At 44.3% G+C, this 15,285-nt stretch overlaps 1 protein-coding gene across 1 annotated transcript in view; it reads left to right on the forward strand.

The window, feature by feature from the left end:
• PRDM6 (PR/SET domain 6) overlaps positions 1 to 15,285 on the forward strand; it is an 83,702-nt gene that overhangs the window by 46,555 nt on the left and 21,862 nt on the right. Inside the window, exons 3-4 of the mRNA XM_029055797.2 lie at positions 11,251 to 11,378; positions 14,404 to 14,528. Of these exons, the coding sequence (XP_028911630.1) occupies positions 11,251 to 11,378; positions 14,404 to 14,528 (253 nt within the window). The remainder of the gene's footprint in view (positions 1 to 11,250; positions 11,379 to 14,403; positions 14,529 to 15,285) is intronic.

The raw sequence follows: 15,285 nt of genomic DNA on the forward strand, positions 1-15,285 counted from the left end.
GCAGTAACTGGAGGTAGACCCAGCAGCCATTTTAGAATCATTATTTTCGTCAGCCAGGATCGTTCCTGTACTGTTAGCTGGTCTCTGTCTATTGAATGGGGTTGCCATTTGGTAAACCTTTAGAAGGTAAACCCGGGATTGCCATGCCTACGGCTGGTGGGAGCTCAGAGATCTAAATAATTAACCATAGGGTAAAGACATTGCCGCTGGGGCCTTTGGATAATAAAGAACTTCACCGAGTGCATTTGTCAGGGAGAGAGCAATACACAGACTCTCCCTGTGGAGTGGAGCTGGGGCCCTGGTTGAAAAAATGGAGCTAGGTGAGTTCCAAGAGGAAGTGGTGCATGGTTTTCCAGGGAGGAACTTTCCTCCCATTGCGTAATTTTCCTCATGCTTGCTTGGCCAGGACCATGCTTCTCTGCTCTCTCCCAAGTGCTTAGTATAGTTCAGTGCACTCGGTGGGCACTCAGTAAATACAAATGCTACTGCAGATGTGTAACCTCGATTCCGAACGACCACAAGACATATTCCTCATGCTCTAATTGCTTGTGTAGCTCAGGGTAGGTAAGCGCCTTCCGAATCTGAAGCCCCCAGGCTGAGTTCCGGAGGGAGGGTAGCACAAATGAGGCAGGAATAGAAGGGTCGGAGATGTCTTCTTTCCTGCCCTGATTCTGTGCCGTCTCTGGCCGGAGCTATAGAAAACCCTGTTTGGCCGTTCCTTTCTTCCCCTGCTCCCCAGTCATTAACTGCAGTCACACTACACCTTCTCTTCCACCTTAATTATGTGCTGCCTTTGGTGAGGTCAGGTGAGGGAAAAAGGAGTGTGGCTTGAAGAGGAATTGCTGTCCCTTATTACAGCTAGAAATGCCTCTGGGTTAAAGTGACCCCTGGTCTTCATGGTGATGAAAGCTGACAGACAGCTAAGAGTAGGGACAGAGGTGCTGAAGGGAGGAACTTGGAGCTGAGCCAACAGAGAACAGATAGACAGAACATGGCCAGGTCAAACTGAACCGGCTCCCTACTGCTTGGGGCAGGAAGGTGGGGTTAGGACTCAGGTATTTGGGCATCAGGGTTACAGCTGGACCCCTCCCCCCCCATAATATTCCAGCTGGACCCCTCCCCCCCATAATATTTTCCTGCCTCTTCCCCGCTGAACTCAACAATGGCATTTGGCTGCACGAATCCCTGGTTTACCTAAAAAAGAAAATAATGCGTAGGTGGGTTGGGTGGAGGGTGGCTGGGTAGGTGGGTGGAGAGGGCAATGTTAAAATGTAGATGGGGTTCAAGAAAGTTCCTAGCGATGGTGGAGGAGAGGAGGGTAGGAGAGAGGGACCTACAGTGTAAATTTTAATTACCTGTGGGGTTCGGTCATCAGGTCAGGGTTGAGAGGAACAGGAAATGAAGAAATTACATTTAAGTCTATGGGAAAGCATATTCCACAATACAGTGGTCCAAAATAACCCACATTTTCGAAGAACATATTATGGATGTATCCTAGAGTATACTTGTACCAATCAGTAAATCAATCCATTGTATTTATTGAGCACTGACTGTGTGCAGAGCACCATACAAAGCACTTCGGAAAATACAATAAAGCAGAGTTGGTAGACACGGTCCCTGCCCACAAAGAACTTACAGGCTAGAGGGGGAGACAAACATTCATATAAATAAGTTACGAATATGTACCTAAGTGCTGTGGGACTGAGAGAGGGGTGAATAAAGGGTGCAAACCCAAGTGCAAGGGCAACATGGAATGAAGTGGGCAAAGAGGAAATGAGGGCCTAGTAGAGGAAGGCCTCTTGGAGGAGATGTGCCTTCAATAAGGCTTTGAAGGGGGGGAGAGCAATCGTCTGTCAGATGTGAAGAAGGAGGGCGTTCCAGGCCAGAGGCAGGACACGGGCGAGAGTTTGGAAGTGAGATAGATGTGAGTGAGGTATGCAGTGAGTCGGTTGTCATTAGAGGAGCTAAGTGTGCGGGCTGGGTTGTAGTAGGAAATCAGAGAGGTAAGCAGGTAAGGTGGTAATGAGAGAGCAAAGTGATTGAGTGCTTAAAAGCCGATGGTAAGGAGTGCCACTCTGATGTGTGACAAAAAATCATGTCCACTGTGGTTTACAGACACACCGCCATTCTTGGAGTGTGTGGACAGCAACGTTCTTCAGTAGTTCAACTAGGGGGACTCTGGTTATGATCTTGCCAACCGGAAGAGCAGTGTGTTTCCACTACATACATTTCCACATATATATTTGATTGAACATTCAACTTTATTCTAATTCCACTGCTTGTGAATAATTCTGTCTTACCTTTTCAAGTGTGAGCTCTTTGTGAGTAGAGAACATACCTTGTGCTTCTGTTGACCTTCCCAGGTATTTATCACAGTTCATTGCTCTCAGTAGGTGCTCAATAAATAACATTACTACTATTACTAATTCTGTGGCTTAGGGTGGCGGTCACATAGTTTTACAAGGACCAGTCTGGGTTTCAGCTAATCTGTTCTCTGTTCAGCACAAGTATGGAAGTGCATGCCTTCTCATGTGGTATTTTAATTTTCAGTACAGAGACCCCCTTTGCCCCAGCTCTTGCCACGAAGTGCCACAGCTCAGATGTGGCACCTGATGTGCCACATTAGTAACAGATTTGGCACCGATCTTAGAAAGGAATGTGATGGCTCTGGAGCAAATGGAAGATGGAGAAATACTGTAGCTTTGGGTGAATTTGGGTGGAAAAAGGTGACCCTATATCATCATGTCAGTCTAAGGCACATGTCATCATAGGCATCCTGGGGTCTGGTATTTCGGGGTGCCTTTCCTGGCCACCCTATCTTGACTGTCCCAGGAGACCATGCAGCTAATGTGTCTCTTGCTGCTCCGTATAAAAGCCCAGAATGGTTTATATATTTAAGTTGATGGTCTGAACACTATCTCCAAGGGGTATTCCATTGGAATAGCCTGATGGTCTCAGAACAGAGAGGTAAAGAATGAATGTTGTCATGCATGCCCCCTGAATTCTTAGAGCTACAAGGAGAGCAGGGAAAGCCGTATCAGGCAGAGAGGAAGGTATTCTGTTTATAATGTATGTATTGACGTTCATGGGTCATGATCCTTTGAGGTCAAATAATTCCAAATATTTTTTGTGTTATGGTTAGCCAGGTGCCTTTTTTGTATCACTTTGGCCCAAGATTGTCGCTAGCTTAAGGGAAAAAATGATAAACAGCCATTGCAAGATATGCAATTGATTTTTGCCAGTTCTGACTAATAGCTGGCCTGCTCTGGACAGCATGAGAATCTGCAGCACATGGAAATATTAGGATAATTCTTCTAGACTTGAGAGGAGGGTTTGTTTGGAAGCCACTGTGGAGGCTGTCCAGCGAATGGGAGAGAATGTTTCAGTTTCAGTTTTGTTTGATGAGACCTGACCTGACATTTCCTCTGTGTCGGGTGCATCCTGAGCCATACGTCTCCATTGTGCTGTTAGGTAAATGTAGAACGTTCTTCAAAGTGTTTGGAAAACTTGGAGTCAATTACAGAGCTGACTTTAACTGTCTGCCTCCCAAATCGTAGACCTGTGTACATCTCTGAATGTGTGGTGGGGAGGGACTAGTTGAAGGGGGGGGGAAGGGGGAAGAAGTGTGTGCGCGCATACACGTGTGCATTTGTGTGTGTGTTTATGCACATGTGAGCGTGCGTAAATCAGCCCTTGGAATTCTGGAAAGAAGTGAGAAGCAAATATAAGAAATAAATATTCTGTGCTACAGGCACAATAAATTGTATTGAAGTGGTGTTAACACTGACTGTATTATGTTTTCACATTTGGAAGGAAAATTAGAGCTCTTTAAATTCCATTCTTAAGACCTTTTTCAGTTGAAAAAGATGGCATTCATCTTTGTTAAAGAGCATATCAAGATTCATTGGTTTTAAAGTTAAATATGCTGTAGTCCTCTCATAAAATGTTTAATTCTTGAGGACGTAAATCTTTATATTCACCAAAACAAGAAATTCAGGGTATCATCAAGAAGGAGTGAGAAAACAAAACATTACTCAGAGAAATGCAACCGAGACGATCAGGAGAATGGAGGCAGAAAGGGTTAGGTCTCTTCGGTCTGGAAAGATGCAGGCTGAGAGGGAACAGCCACTGAAGCCTGAGGGTGGTAGGTTCAAAACAAACAAAAGGAAACACTTCTTCACCCAGCGGGTGGTAAGCATATGGAATTTGTTACACTCAGTTCTGCCATAACAAGTATTTTCAGTATGGGTTTCGACTAGAACGTTGTCAGGGAATCAGGGAATGTTTGTCGGACCACACGAGCCTGTTTGGATATAGCACGATTATGGGGTTGGAAGAAACAGTCTATGGCCATGTGATTTGAGTTCAGGTCAGCATACTTATGCATGGTGTCCAGCACAATGGATATGACCATGTGAGTTTTTCTTAATGTGGGGTTCTACAAGAACGTGATCTCCATGTTATAGTACAACTAGTTGTACTGCTGCAAGTTGTGCGGTCAGAAAATATCAGTAAGTCCAAGAGAGGCTTGGATAAATTTCTGCACGGATAGTCCATAATAGATTACTAGAGAGAAAGTTAAGGATTTAGAGGAGAAGAGTTAGGGAGCAGCATGGTGTAATGGAAAGAACACAGGCCTGGGAGTCAGAGGACCTGGGTTCTAATCCCCGCTCCCTCACTTATCTGCTGTGTGACTTTGGACAAATCACTTAACTTCTCTGTACCTCAGTTCCCTCATCTGCAAAATGGTGATGCAATTCCTGTTCCCCTTCCTACTTAGACTGTGAGCCCAATGTGGGACCTGATGATCTTGTATCTACCCCAGCACTATGTATAGAGCTTGGTCCGTAATAATAATAATAATGATAATAATAATAATAATTATTATTAATATGATGTAACATCCCTGAACCTTAGGATGGAAATCAAAGAGGGCAATCATCTCCCAGTTCCCCCATGCATGCTGTTACTGCTCTCGGAGGCAGGACACTGGGTGACCTGCAGAGGGTCAGATTGGTGGAGCTGGAGGGGCCCAGGAAATTTGGGGTGACCATCATTCATTCAATCGTATTTATTGAGCACTTACTGTGTGCAGAGCACTGTACTAAGCACTTGGAAAGTACAATTCGGCAACACATAGAGACAATCCGTACCCAACAGTGGGCTCACAGTCTAGACTATGAGAGGGAGGAGGCTGGCCCGCTGTGGCTTCAAGACCAGCCACTATCTGAGGGCCCTGATTCTGGCGGGTCCAGGTGGGAAAGCAGAGGAGGGAGTTTAGATTTCACCCGGCACAATGCCACAATGAGTTTGCGCAGCCTCCCTGCTCTGGAGAAAGTGGAGCCCAGGAGCCTCTTGGTTGTGCGAGAACTTAAAAGAGGCAGGAGGAAGCTGGGTCTGGGTCAGGTGGAGGGAAACTGCCCCAAGCAAATGCTAAAGTTACTCCACAGGAGAGACATAATAACAGTTTTATCCCAGGAACAACTTTGCCTATGGCTGAACAGACCCACTTTTTTCAAAAACCTACTTGGTCGTTATGGCACCTGGATATTTCAGGCTCAAACCAATACTTCTGTCTAAAATAAGGAGATGACTGAGACCAAAGAGCATTTCTATGACCTGGATTATCCAGATAATTTTCAGGTGCAGATTAAGCGAAAGAAATCAACTGATTTGTTGGTCTAGAAACGCTATCCTTGGTGTCATGCTGACATGACCATGTCAATCCATGGATCTTATTGGATCGATCCAGCATGGTGATCTTACTGCCCACCTTCAAAGCCTTATCAAAAGCATATCTCCTCCAAGAGATCTTCCTCGACTAAACCCTCATTTCCTCTTCTCCCACTCCCTTCTGTGTCACCCTTGCACTTGCGTTGGCACCCTTCATTCACCCCACCCTCCACCCCATAACAATTACATACTTATCCATAATTTTTTTATTTTAATGTTTGTCTCCACCTCTAAGCTGTAAGCTCCTTGTGGACAGGGAACGTGTCTACCAACTCTTTTATATTCTACTTTCCCAAGCACTTAGTCCAAATGATTGATTTCTGACTTACTGAAATTTGTGGCCAAAGACAAGGAACAGCATTCAAAACCAGCAGAGCTGTGGAGCTGATCCCTCACAAGTGACTAAAGTTTACAACCCTCCTTTACCCTCTAGCACAGTTCGTAAGGGCCCCTGTTAGTCTTTGGAGTTTCTTAGATGTCTCTCTAACCATTCTAAGTATATTACTAAGAAATTAAGGTCCCTGTGGGAGCAGAGCTTTCTGATGGCCCGAACTGCAGTATCAAGCCAGTTTATATAGTGGTTTTTAGCTCATGCCATGGTTTGTAATACACAGGAATTTATACGATCGTTATCTTAACCACATGTGTGGTGTCACTGTAAATATTATTACATTACAAACTGTAAAAATCCCCTTAAAAAGGTAAAAATTAGCTCTCAGTTATTTATCTTTACCCTCCCACTGGTTTGAAAAAGAAAAGAATTATGAAACAAAAAGTGTATTAAAAAAAGGAACAGAGGTGATCACCAAAGGAGTTTAAGGGAGTCGGCCAGTGACACCTATTACAGTGCTTTCTCTGAAAGTGAATACCATCGTAGTTTGTAGAATTTAACTCTTGGGAAGAATGCAGATCTGGAATGTTTCAGATTTTCTTCTTTTAGGAAAGCATAGCCCATTGCAAAGGTCAGTCTTGTCTCTTGTACAAACAAAGAAGAAAAAGTGCTGAAATTGATATGCAAGCAGATTTTCTAAAGTTGGAGTCTTTCCTTGGCCTAGATGAAGAGAACTAAGTTGACCTGTGGAGAGAGGGGAAGAGAAGAAGCTGCTCAGTGAATAGCCTTTGCCTTCTCTGAGAAAGGGCCTCTCCCCAGCTATCATCCATGTTCCTGGGGGGCAGTGTTTTTCTGAAATTACATTCTCCCCTATTGGGCAATCTGGTGTATGTAGTAGAACTCTTGGGTCCTCTTTTGCTGGTTGTGGCACACTTGGCAAGCATCCATCAATTTCCAAACTAGAGAGGCTCATCAGGGCACACTGATGCTCATTGCATACCCAAGAGGGTTTTGTAGCAAAGTGTAGCTACTCAGGACAGGGCTGGAAAGACATGATTCATCTAATAGCTCAGCATCTTTTCAAACTTCCATCACTGAGACCAGCTCAGGAAGAAAGCTCTTTGGACCATTTGTAAAGCAGCAATGGAAGGATGCTTCCCTTTAGATTGGAAGCTCTTTGTGGGGCAGGAACTGTGTCTTTCACTTTTATTATATGCTCCCAATCCCCCAGTCATGTGCTCTGCACACAGTAGGTGCTCATCAAATGCTGTTGATTGGTGTCCAATCATCCAGGATTTACTAGAGAAATTTTGAGATTTGACACACTTCATTGGCTCCAAATCTTAGGGGGGAAGGAAGGAAGGAAGGAAGGAAGGAAGGAAGGAAGGAAGGAAGGAAGGAAGGAAGGAAGGAAGGAAGGAAGGAAGGAAGGAAGGAAGGAAGGAAGGAAGGAAGGAGGGAGGGAGGGAGGGAGGGAGGGAGGGAGGGGGAGGGAGGGAGGGAGGGAGGGAGGGAGGGAAGGAGGAAGGGAGGAAGGGAAGAGGGAAGAGCCGTGGTCAGGTAGCCAAATCTGGCTGCCAGCTCTAATCTTCAGTCAGTTTAGGTCATAAATGAGTGGGCTATGAGATTCCCACATTATCAGCCCTGTGTGTCGGTCAAGGGAGAACGATTTGCTCAAACTGATATGAGGTTAGAATAAAAGGTCAAAATCTGACAATCTTTATTGATCCAGCCCCTTGGAGAAGCAAGTGAGGGGAATCATGTGAACAGAAGCCACCATAAAGAGACCAGAGAAGAGTTTAAGCAACCCCGGTTGGTTTGGGAGAACCCAACAGAAATCATTGCACACATCAATATCGGTGGGACTTGTAAACCATGGCTGATCCCAGGCTGGAGATATCTTGTCCCAGCCACAGAGACTGTCAAGGCAGAGGATTACTAGACCCAAAAGATCCTAAACAGAAAAGACCCCTCTACTATTTCCAAAGATCCTGGGCTGGTTTGTTTGGAAGCTGTTTTCCTTTTCAGGTGCTCTCGAACCTACCTTCTCCTCAGTCAGACTTCAGTTCTTTGTAAAATTTTAATTTTAGCAGAACTTTAGAAAGGAAACTTTAAGGAGGGATCTGACACGTTCGGCTTCTCCAAATTTTACCTAGTGTCCAAGAGCTGATTCCTGCCAGGGTGTGGGTTGAAACCATTAAGCCATCTATGCAGAAGGGGCTTCTCGACTCTGCATCTTTAGGGGGATCACTGGAAGCTAAACCACAGGGAATCCTGACTGGATGCTAGTTTGCAGAGCATGTACTGTGGTGAGGGCAGAAGAAATTGCACTTTGAATCAGTGGTATTGACTGACTGCTTACTGTGAGCAGAACACTATACTAAGTGCTTGGGTGAGTACAGTACAGCAGAGTTGGTAGACGTGCTCACTGCCAATAATGAACTGACAGTCTAGAGGAGGAGCAGTTTGGGCTCCCAACGAACTTAGTGTTACTAGTAAGCACTCAGTATAGTGCTCTGCACAAACTAAGCACTCAATAAATATGATTGATTAAATATTGGGGAGGAGAATGGGCTGTTAAGAAATCAGTGCACCCTGGTGGATATTTGGTACTATTTCTTGGTAAGGCTGGATGGAAGTGTTGGCATCCAGGTCACCTTGGGTCATAAATCAAAGACAACCTTCTGCTGTGGTGGTAATCAGACATTTGTGCTAGGTAGTGAAAGAGTGTTGTGGCGGAGACCGATATTTGCTGTTTGGCCATTGCTTTCTGTTTGCTAGCTATTCCTGACAGGATCTGTGAGAGGAATATCTGTAGACTGTGGCCTCCTCCTCTAGTCTGTAAACTCCTGGAGGGCAGGGATCGAATCTACCGACTCCACTGTATTGAACTCTCCCAACCATTTAGTACAGGGCCCCGCATGCAGGAAGTGTTCCATAAAAGCCATTAATTAATTGAATGATTGAGTGCAGTTGAGGAGATGAGACAATAGACTACAACTGCTACGACTGCAAGTGGTGGAGCCCGGATTAGATTAGTGCCCAATCCTATTATCTTGTATCTGTGCCAGTGCTTAGCGCAGTATTTGGCACGTACCTAATACCTAAGTACTTAATAAATACCATTGTTATTACTTACCCATCCTCATGGTTACCTCGCATGTCATTTGTAAAACAGCCGTATTCAGCGAGCAGGAAAATTATGTCTAATCTGAAACTCCATTCAGTGGGTGAACCTCTCACTAATTATTTTCAGACCTTACTACCATTTAAACTGGAAGTTCAAAAAAAGCATCAATCTTTTGAAGTCATTTATATAGCTATAAGGTGGTTTAGAGTTTGAAAGGACCAAAACCCAAGAAGTATTTTCATCCTTTGACAGAACTCTCCTGGATTTGTGTGGGTTTTATCTGTGAGATATCTCCTACCCTCTTTTCAGGACAATTGTGCCATCCTCCTTGTCTTCAACATTAGTAACTAATTTTTCAAACAATTGTCCTTTTAGGCCAATGTTATTCATCTTTTTTAAAAAATATCCCTTCAGTTACATTTAAATAATTTGGATTTTAAGAAATAACTGCCTCCATTTAAAGAGAAATAGCAGAATCGAAAGTGCCAAGAACAAAGATTTGACATCCACGGATGCTCTTTCAGAGGAATCGTTCTCCCTCGTGTGTTAGCTGTGGAAGTTCAGCTTTGCAAGATTACCTGGGACAAAGAGATTGTAAACCTAGGCAAATTGTCATCTTCTAGCATGTGATATTCTGTGACACACAATTCACATAAATAATAATATTTCCCTCCTTTCCAAATATGGGAGAATCAATCATTCAATCAGTGGTATTTATCGAGCGCTTACTGTGTGGATAGCACAGTACTAAATGTTTGGGAGAGTATAGTACAGTAGAGTTGGCAGACACCAGGGGCCCCTGCCTACCAGGGGCTTAAATTTCTTTATTTGAAAAGAAAAAACAGAACATTTGGAAGGCAAAAATGGCAGGCCGGATATTTCCGGACATGCTTGAGAGAACCTTTATCATTTTTGGCTGCTATGAAGGAGCCATATGAGCTCTCCACAGGCCTGTCCCAAAGGGGGTAGAAGTCCCAAGGTGCCAAAGATCTGCCCTGGTTTCTTAGGGATCCTCTTGAGCAGAAAGGCCAAATCGGGACAGGTTGGACTCATGAAGCTATCAACAGCTGCTTGGCCAGGCTTGTACTTCAACTCGACCATTTTATCTGAAAAGTATCTGACTGATCTGGTCTGAGTGGCATCTTCTATGCCATTTTTCAGCTAAGAAATTTAAATTCACCAGCAGGACAGCTATTCTTTTATGCTCCCCTAGGTCCTCCCTCCTAATAGCTTCAGGACTTGTCCTGCAAAGATCCTCAGTTACCGTGAGGGGAGCACCCTTGTTTTCTGAACCAGTGTGTGAGAAGCAGGGTGGCTTAGTGGATGGAGCATGGACCTGGGAGTCGGAAGTACCCGGGTTCTAATCCAGGCTCTACCACTTGATTGCTATGTGATCCTGGGGAAGTTACTTAACTTCTCTGTGCCTCAGTTAGTTCATCTGTAAAATGCGGATTAAGACTGTGAGCCCCATGTAGGACATGGACCATGTCCAACCTGATTAGCTTGTATCTCCCCCGGTGCTTAGTACCGTGCCTGGCACTTAGTAAATGCTTAACAAATACCATTTAAAAAAATTAAGTTCTTTTTTAAAAAAAACAGCATCCTTACACTCCATTGTGATAGAACCAGCATCTTCTACTTCCAGAATGAGTGTGTGTGTTTAGGGCTGGTGACCTCTTGTTCTGCTGTTCCAGTCATGTCCATGTCAGCACAGCCTCTCTGCCCAGATGGCCTTGTTTACCCAGCAGCTCATTATTTAGGGCTAGCCTGTCAAAATAGGTTAAATATTCTTTGGGAAATACGGTCACATCTTCGAGACACCACAAATATGTTTAATATAAAAAAGATTGGCCTGATAAGAGAACCGCGATAGACTTGCATCACCAAAAAACATTCCCCTGTTATATCCCTGTTGGGTTTCTGAGGCATCGATCAGCCCTGACAAACCTCAGGGCCATAAATTTCTGCAACAGACACATAAAGACACCAAGCAAGGCCGTGGAAATGATTGCTGATGATTCGTTCTAACTACTTGACCTTCTGACCTCTCCTCCAGATATATGACCAAGACGGGACACTGCAGCACTTTATTGATGGTGGAGAGCCCAGTAAGTCGAGCTGGATGAGGTATATCCGATGTGCGAGGCACTGTGGGGAACAGAATCTAACTGTAGTTCAATACAGGTAAAGTATGCCTTGATTTACCATCTGTGGTAACTGAAACCCCTGTCTTGTCGGTGAAAACTCATGGCTGCCAAGCATCACAGTCCTCGGTGGAGTTTTTGTGGGAAGTGCCTGAGTGGGGCCCTGTTTCGCGGCTGCAGTTTCACTACCGTTCAAGGGTAGGACTCCTGCAGCAAATTACTCTTCACAGTGCATAACGGGTGGAACGCTGTTCTGGGCGGAACTCCCTGGGAAGTGTGCAACATGCCCTGCGACAGACACTCTAGAGGCCCCGGGCTTACACTGCTACCCCTCCAGGGAGGGGACATGAGTCTGCCTCTGGGCAGTCCCGACTGGTGGGCACCTTGCCGTGGGGCAGAAAGAGCCCATGTGGTCTGGGTAGATCCTGCCATGCACAGCCACATCTGTTCCTCGCACCTGTTGGCCAAGCGTTCATTCCCCACTTGCTGTCAGAGGAGGGTGGAATGGACTTGAGAAGGAGAATGCAAACCAACTGAAAACCTCCACCAGACCCCTTCTCTCCCGAATCCCTCGAAAACATGTGTCTTATAAATACATGATCTCAGTTGTAAACAATTGTGTTCCCTTCAGAATCAGGAGCGACTGCTTAGCTTTATTAGGCATTATAGACACATCAAAGAAAACCGACCCGGCTTGGTAACTTGCATTCCAGCTTTCGGCTATTTATTTTTCTTTTTCGTTTTTTTCTTTTCTGATGGGACATTCCTAATTGATTTCTGACACAGGTTGAAAGCTGCAAGGGGTTGGATTTCTTGGGACTCTGTGCCTAGGTTTCCCCTTCAGATTAGTTTGGTAAAATCATGACTTGTGGGGTGGGGTGGGGGAGTGAAAGAAGGAAAGCTGGTGTTGGGTGCCAGCTCAGTTGGTTGGTGCTGCTGCAGGCACTGGGGGAACCTCCCAGCCAAAGGTTGAATCTGGAAAAACAAGCAAAATCTAAGAGGAAGGTGGGCAGGGGTAATCATTACACATCTGTCAGTATTAAGTGGATTTTACAACTCTCCTTTCATGATGGGGCTTTTACTCAGAGTTCCCTCTGCTGATCTGTTTTCGATTACTTCAGATCTTTCTAAAATGAAGTACAAAAACACAATTTTAAAAACTGGCATCCATCATCGGTGACTATGGCCAAGTGTAAGAAAATAGAAAAGTTGGATACTGAAGAGCTAGCCTAATTTTTATTGTATATGGCCGTCCTCTTCACAAAAAGTCAGCTGGTTTAAATTCATTCTGTTATGATTTGTAATATCTAAATGGAATTTTCTTCAAAGCACTCTTGATTGATTGACCCTTAGTTGAACGTTTTGTTTTTATTTTGAGGCTGACAATAATGTTTGTTGGCATGTGTTCTGCTTCAACTGCGTTGGGACGCCATGAAGCTATCTTTATGAGTCACCCAACCACAATACTAAATACATGTCAGCAAAGGAAATATTATCCGAAAAGGGAAAAATCCCTTTGATGTGCTTCAGCATGCAGAGATTTCTGCGAGTTTTGGAAGCTCTGTCCGCTTGTAAGGAACGGTGTACACTTACACTTTTTTTTTCTTTTGGTCTATTCCAAGCCTCAGAAGACCACCCATTGCTCGAAAACAGTTCTGCTCTTTCAGCAGCAAAGTGTGTCATTTGGTTTTAGCACATTCATTTGCCGGGCTGCTGTGTTTATATTAAGGGAAGCCAAACTGAGAGATGAAATGTTACAAGGGTGAAGTACAAAGTAGACTCAATTTTTCTCGAGTTAGGAGATGCTGGTGATTTATAGCTCAGCTCCAATTGGGATTTTTTTATGTAACAGTGGAAAGAATTAATAAAATGCATAGCACTGGGGATGCCGGAGGAGGAGGGGGCAGAGGAGGGCTTAGCCCTGGCTGGAGTTTTTGTCAGATATTCATAGAATGTTGGGAAAAACATTCTGCTTAGCTAGCAGTGCCCTCCTGAGACAGAATGGCAGCAAGAGAGAAAATAACAAGATAAATGAAATTTTTGCAGCTGCAAGTAAAATATTGAGAATCTGCACTTTTTTATTGATCTTTATGATCCTGTTGCCAAGAGCCACTTTGCGGTGACAAAATATGTTGACAAGTGCATATCTCACTGCCATGAAAAATGTGGTGAAGGATTCTCCTTATGTCTGCAGTGTTATATGGGAACAAATTACACTTTACAGAAAGGCTCAATTTAAGTAAGGCCTACCAACCCTAAACCCTTTTATCTTCAACTTCAGCCTAACATTTGTAGCAATTCTTCATTGAGAAAACCAGTTGAGATCTCACCATTTTTTCTTTTTAGTCTATAGTTATTTTTCTCCCCTACACAAGCTGTTATAAAAAATGGTCATTTCTTGGTACCTTGACTGTATCACTTCAGTGTGTAATCTTTCAGCCAGAGTGGAGTGCTCCTCTTGTATTTATTGAATTTCTATCCATCTCCCAGAAGGGTTTTTTACTCTTCTCCTTTACCCAACCTAAGGGAAAACACAGCCAGCAGGATTTTTATTTCACTGGGCTGTTAGACGGTCAGACTGTTGGTTTTATTACAAATCTGGGAACTTCCAATTCTGAGGCATCAGAATTCCCTAACTGCTTTTCCTTCAAAAGGAAAAGGTGCGGGGAAAGTCAATAGCACTAATTTATACATTGGGCTGGGGTACCAGGGCCTTTACCATTTTCCATGAGAGGGAGGATTTTCTCATTAGTGCAAGATGGAGCGTCTTTTTACAAGCCCTTGATTTCTGGCCTCTCCTGGGCCAAATAGCTACCTGATTCAGAGGAGAGTCTCTGTTGGGAGACACCGTGGAAATCAGATTTCAGTGGTTTATTCTTTTATGTTACAGGTACTAATTGGAGCCTGCTGATGATGAGGTGGATTCAGATTTACGATAGGCAGGGATGTTTACGGAGAACTCTTCAGGAATTTTTTGTGTTTTTTTTTTTTCGGGGTCAGAAAAATGTATTTGGGCCAGCAGGCCTTCCAGTAACCTAAACTGGGTTCTCTTTCGTTCTTACTAGGTCAAATATTTTCTATCGAGCCTGTATAGATATCCCCAGGGGCACTGAGTTGTTGGTGTGGTATAATGACAGCTACACGTCTTTCTTTGGAATCCCTCTCCAGTGCATTGCCCAGGATGAAAACTGTAAGCCTTTATTTCAGCTCTAAATGCATGACCCGTACATTGTGTTAATTGAGGGGGCCAGGGGAGGGGGGCAGTGAGACGGGGGAGGAGGGACCAGAGGAGAGAGGGGAATGTTCATTGGAGTTTCTAAAACTTGGTTGCCAGAGATGTGTTAATGGGTAATGTGAACATGTGAGCATCTTTCCTCACTCATTCTCATTTTTCTACATTTCCTTGCCTGCTATCTGCAAGGCACAAACACCACCAAAGATCTTCCCCTGCCAGGCTGGAGACTACTTACTGTTTCCCCCTTAATGATGCTGTTTCCCCCTTGTCACGGTCATTTTCCCCATTGTGACACATGCCCTCTGCCAAAAAGAATGAAACACCAATCTCTTAATCCTTCGCCAGGAACAAGGGGGGAAAACTAGACTGTAAGCTCATTGTGGTCAGGGAATGTGTTGGTTTATTGTTATATTGTACTCTTCCAATCGCTTAGTACAGTGCTCTGCATACAGTAAGTACTCAATAAATACACTGAATGAATGAAAGGAACGTGTATTGGAGGGAGAGGGATAGAAGGAGGGTGGAGAAATACAGCCTGCCTCCTGGAAGGTGGATATTTGTTTCCTGCTAATGCCAAGTGAGAACAATGGCATAACAGAGGATAGTTGTTCCCCTAGGCCCAGGGAAAAGGTGGTTGATGATGATCACACAGCAGCTGCATCAGAGAGCCCCAACACCCATGTGTACAGTTCACCATCTGAGTTGATACCTT

The sequence above is a fragment of the Ornithorhynchus anatinus genome, chromosome X5 (assembly GCF_004115215.2).
Source record: "Ornithorhynchus anatinus isolate Pmale09 chromosome X5, mOrnAna1.pri.v4, whole genome shotgun sequence".
NCBI lineage: Eukaryota > Metazoa > Chordata > Mammalia > Monotremata > Ornithorhynchidae > Ornithorhynchus > Ornithorhynchus anatinus.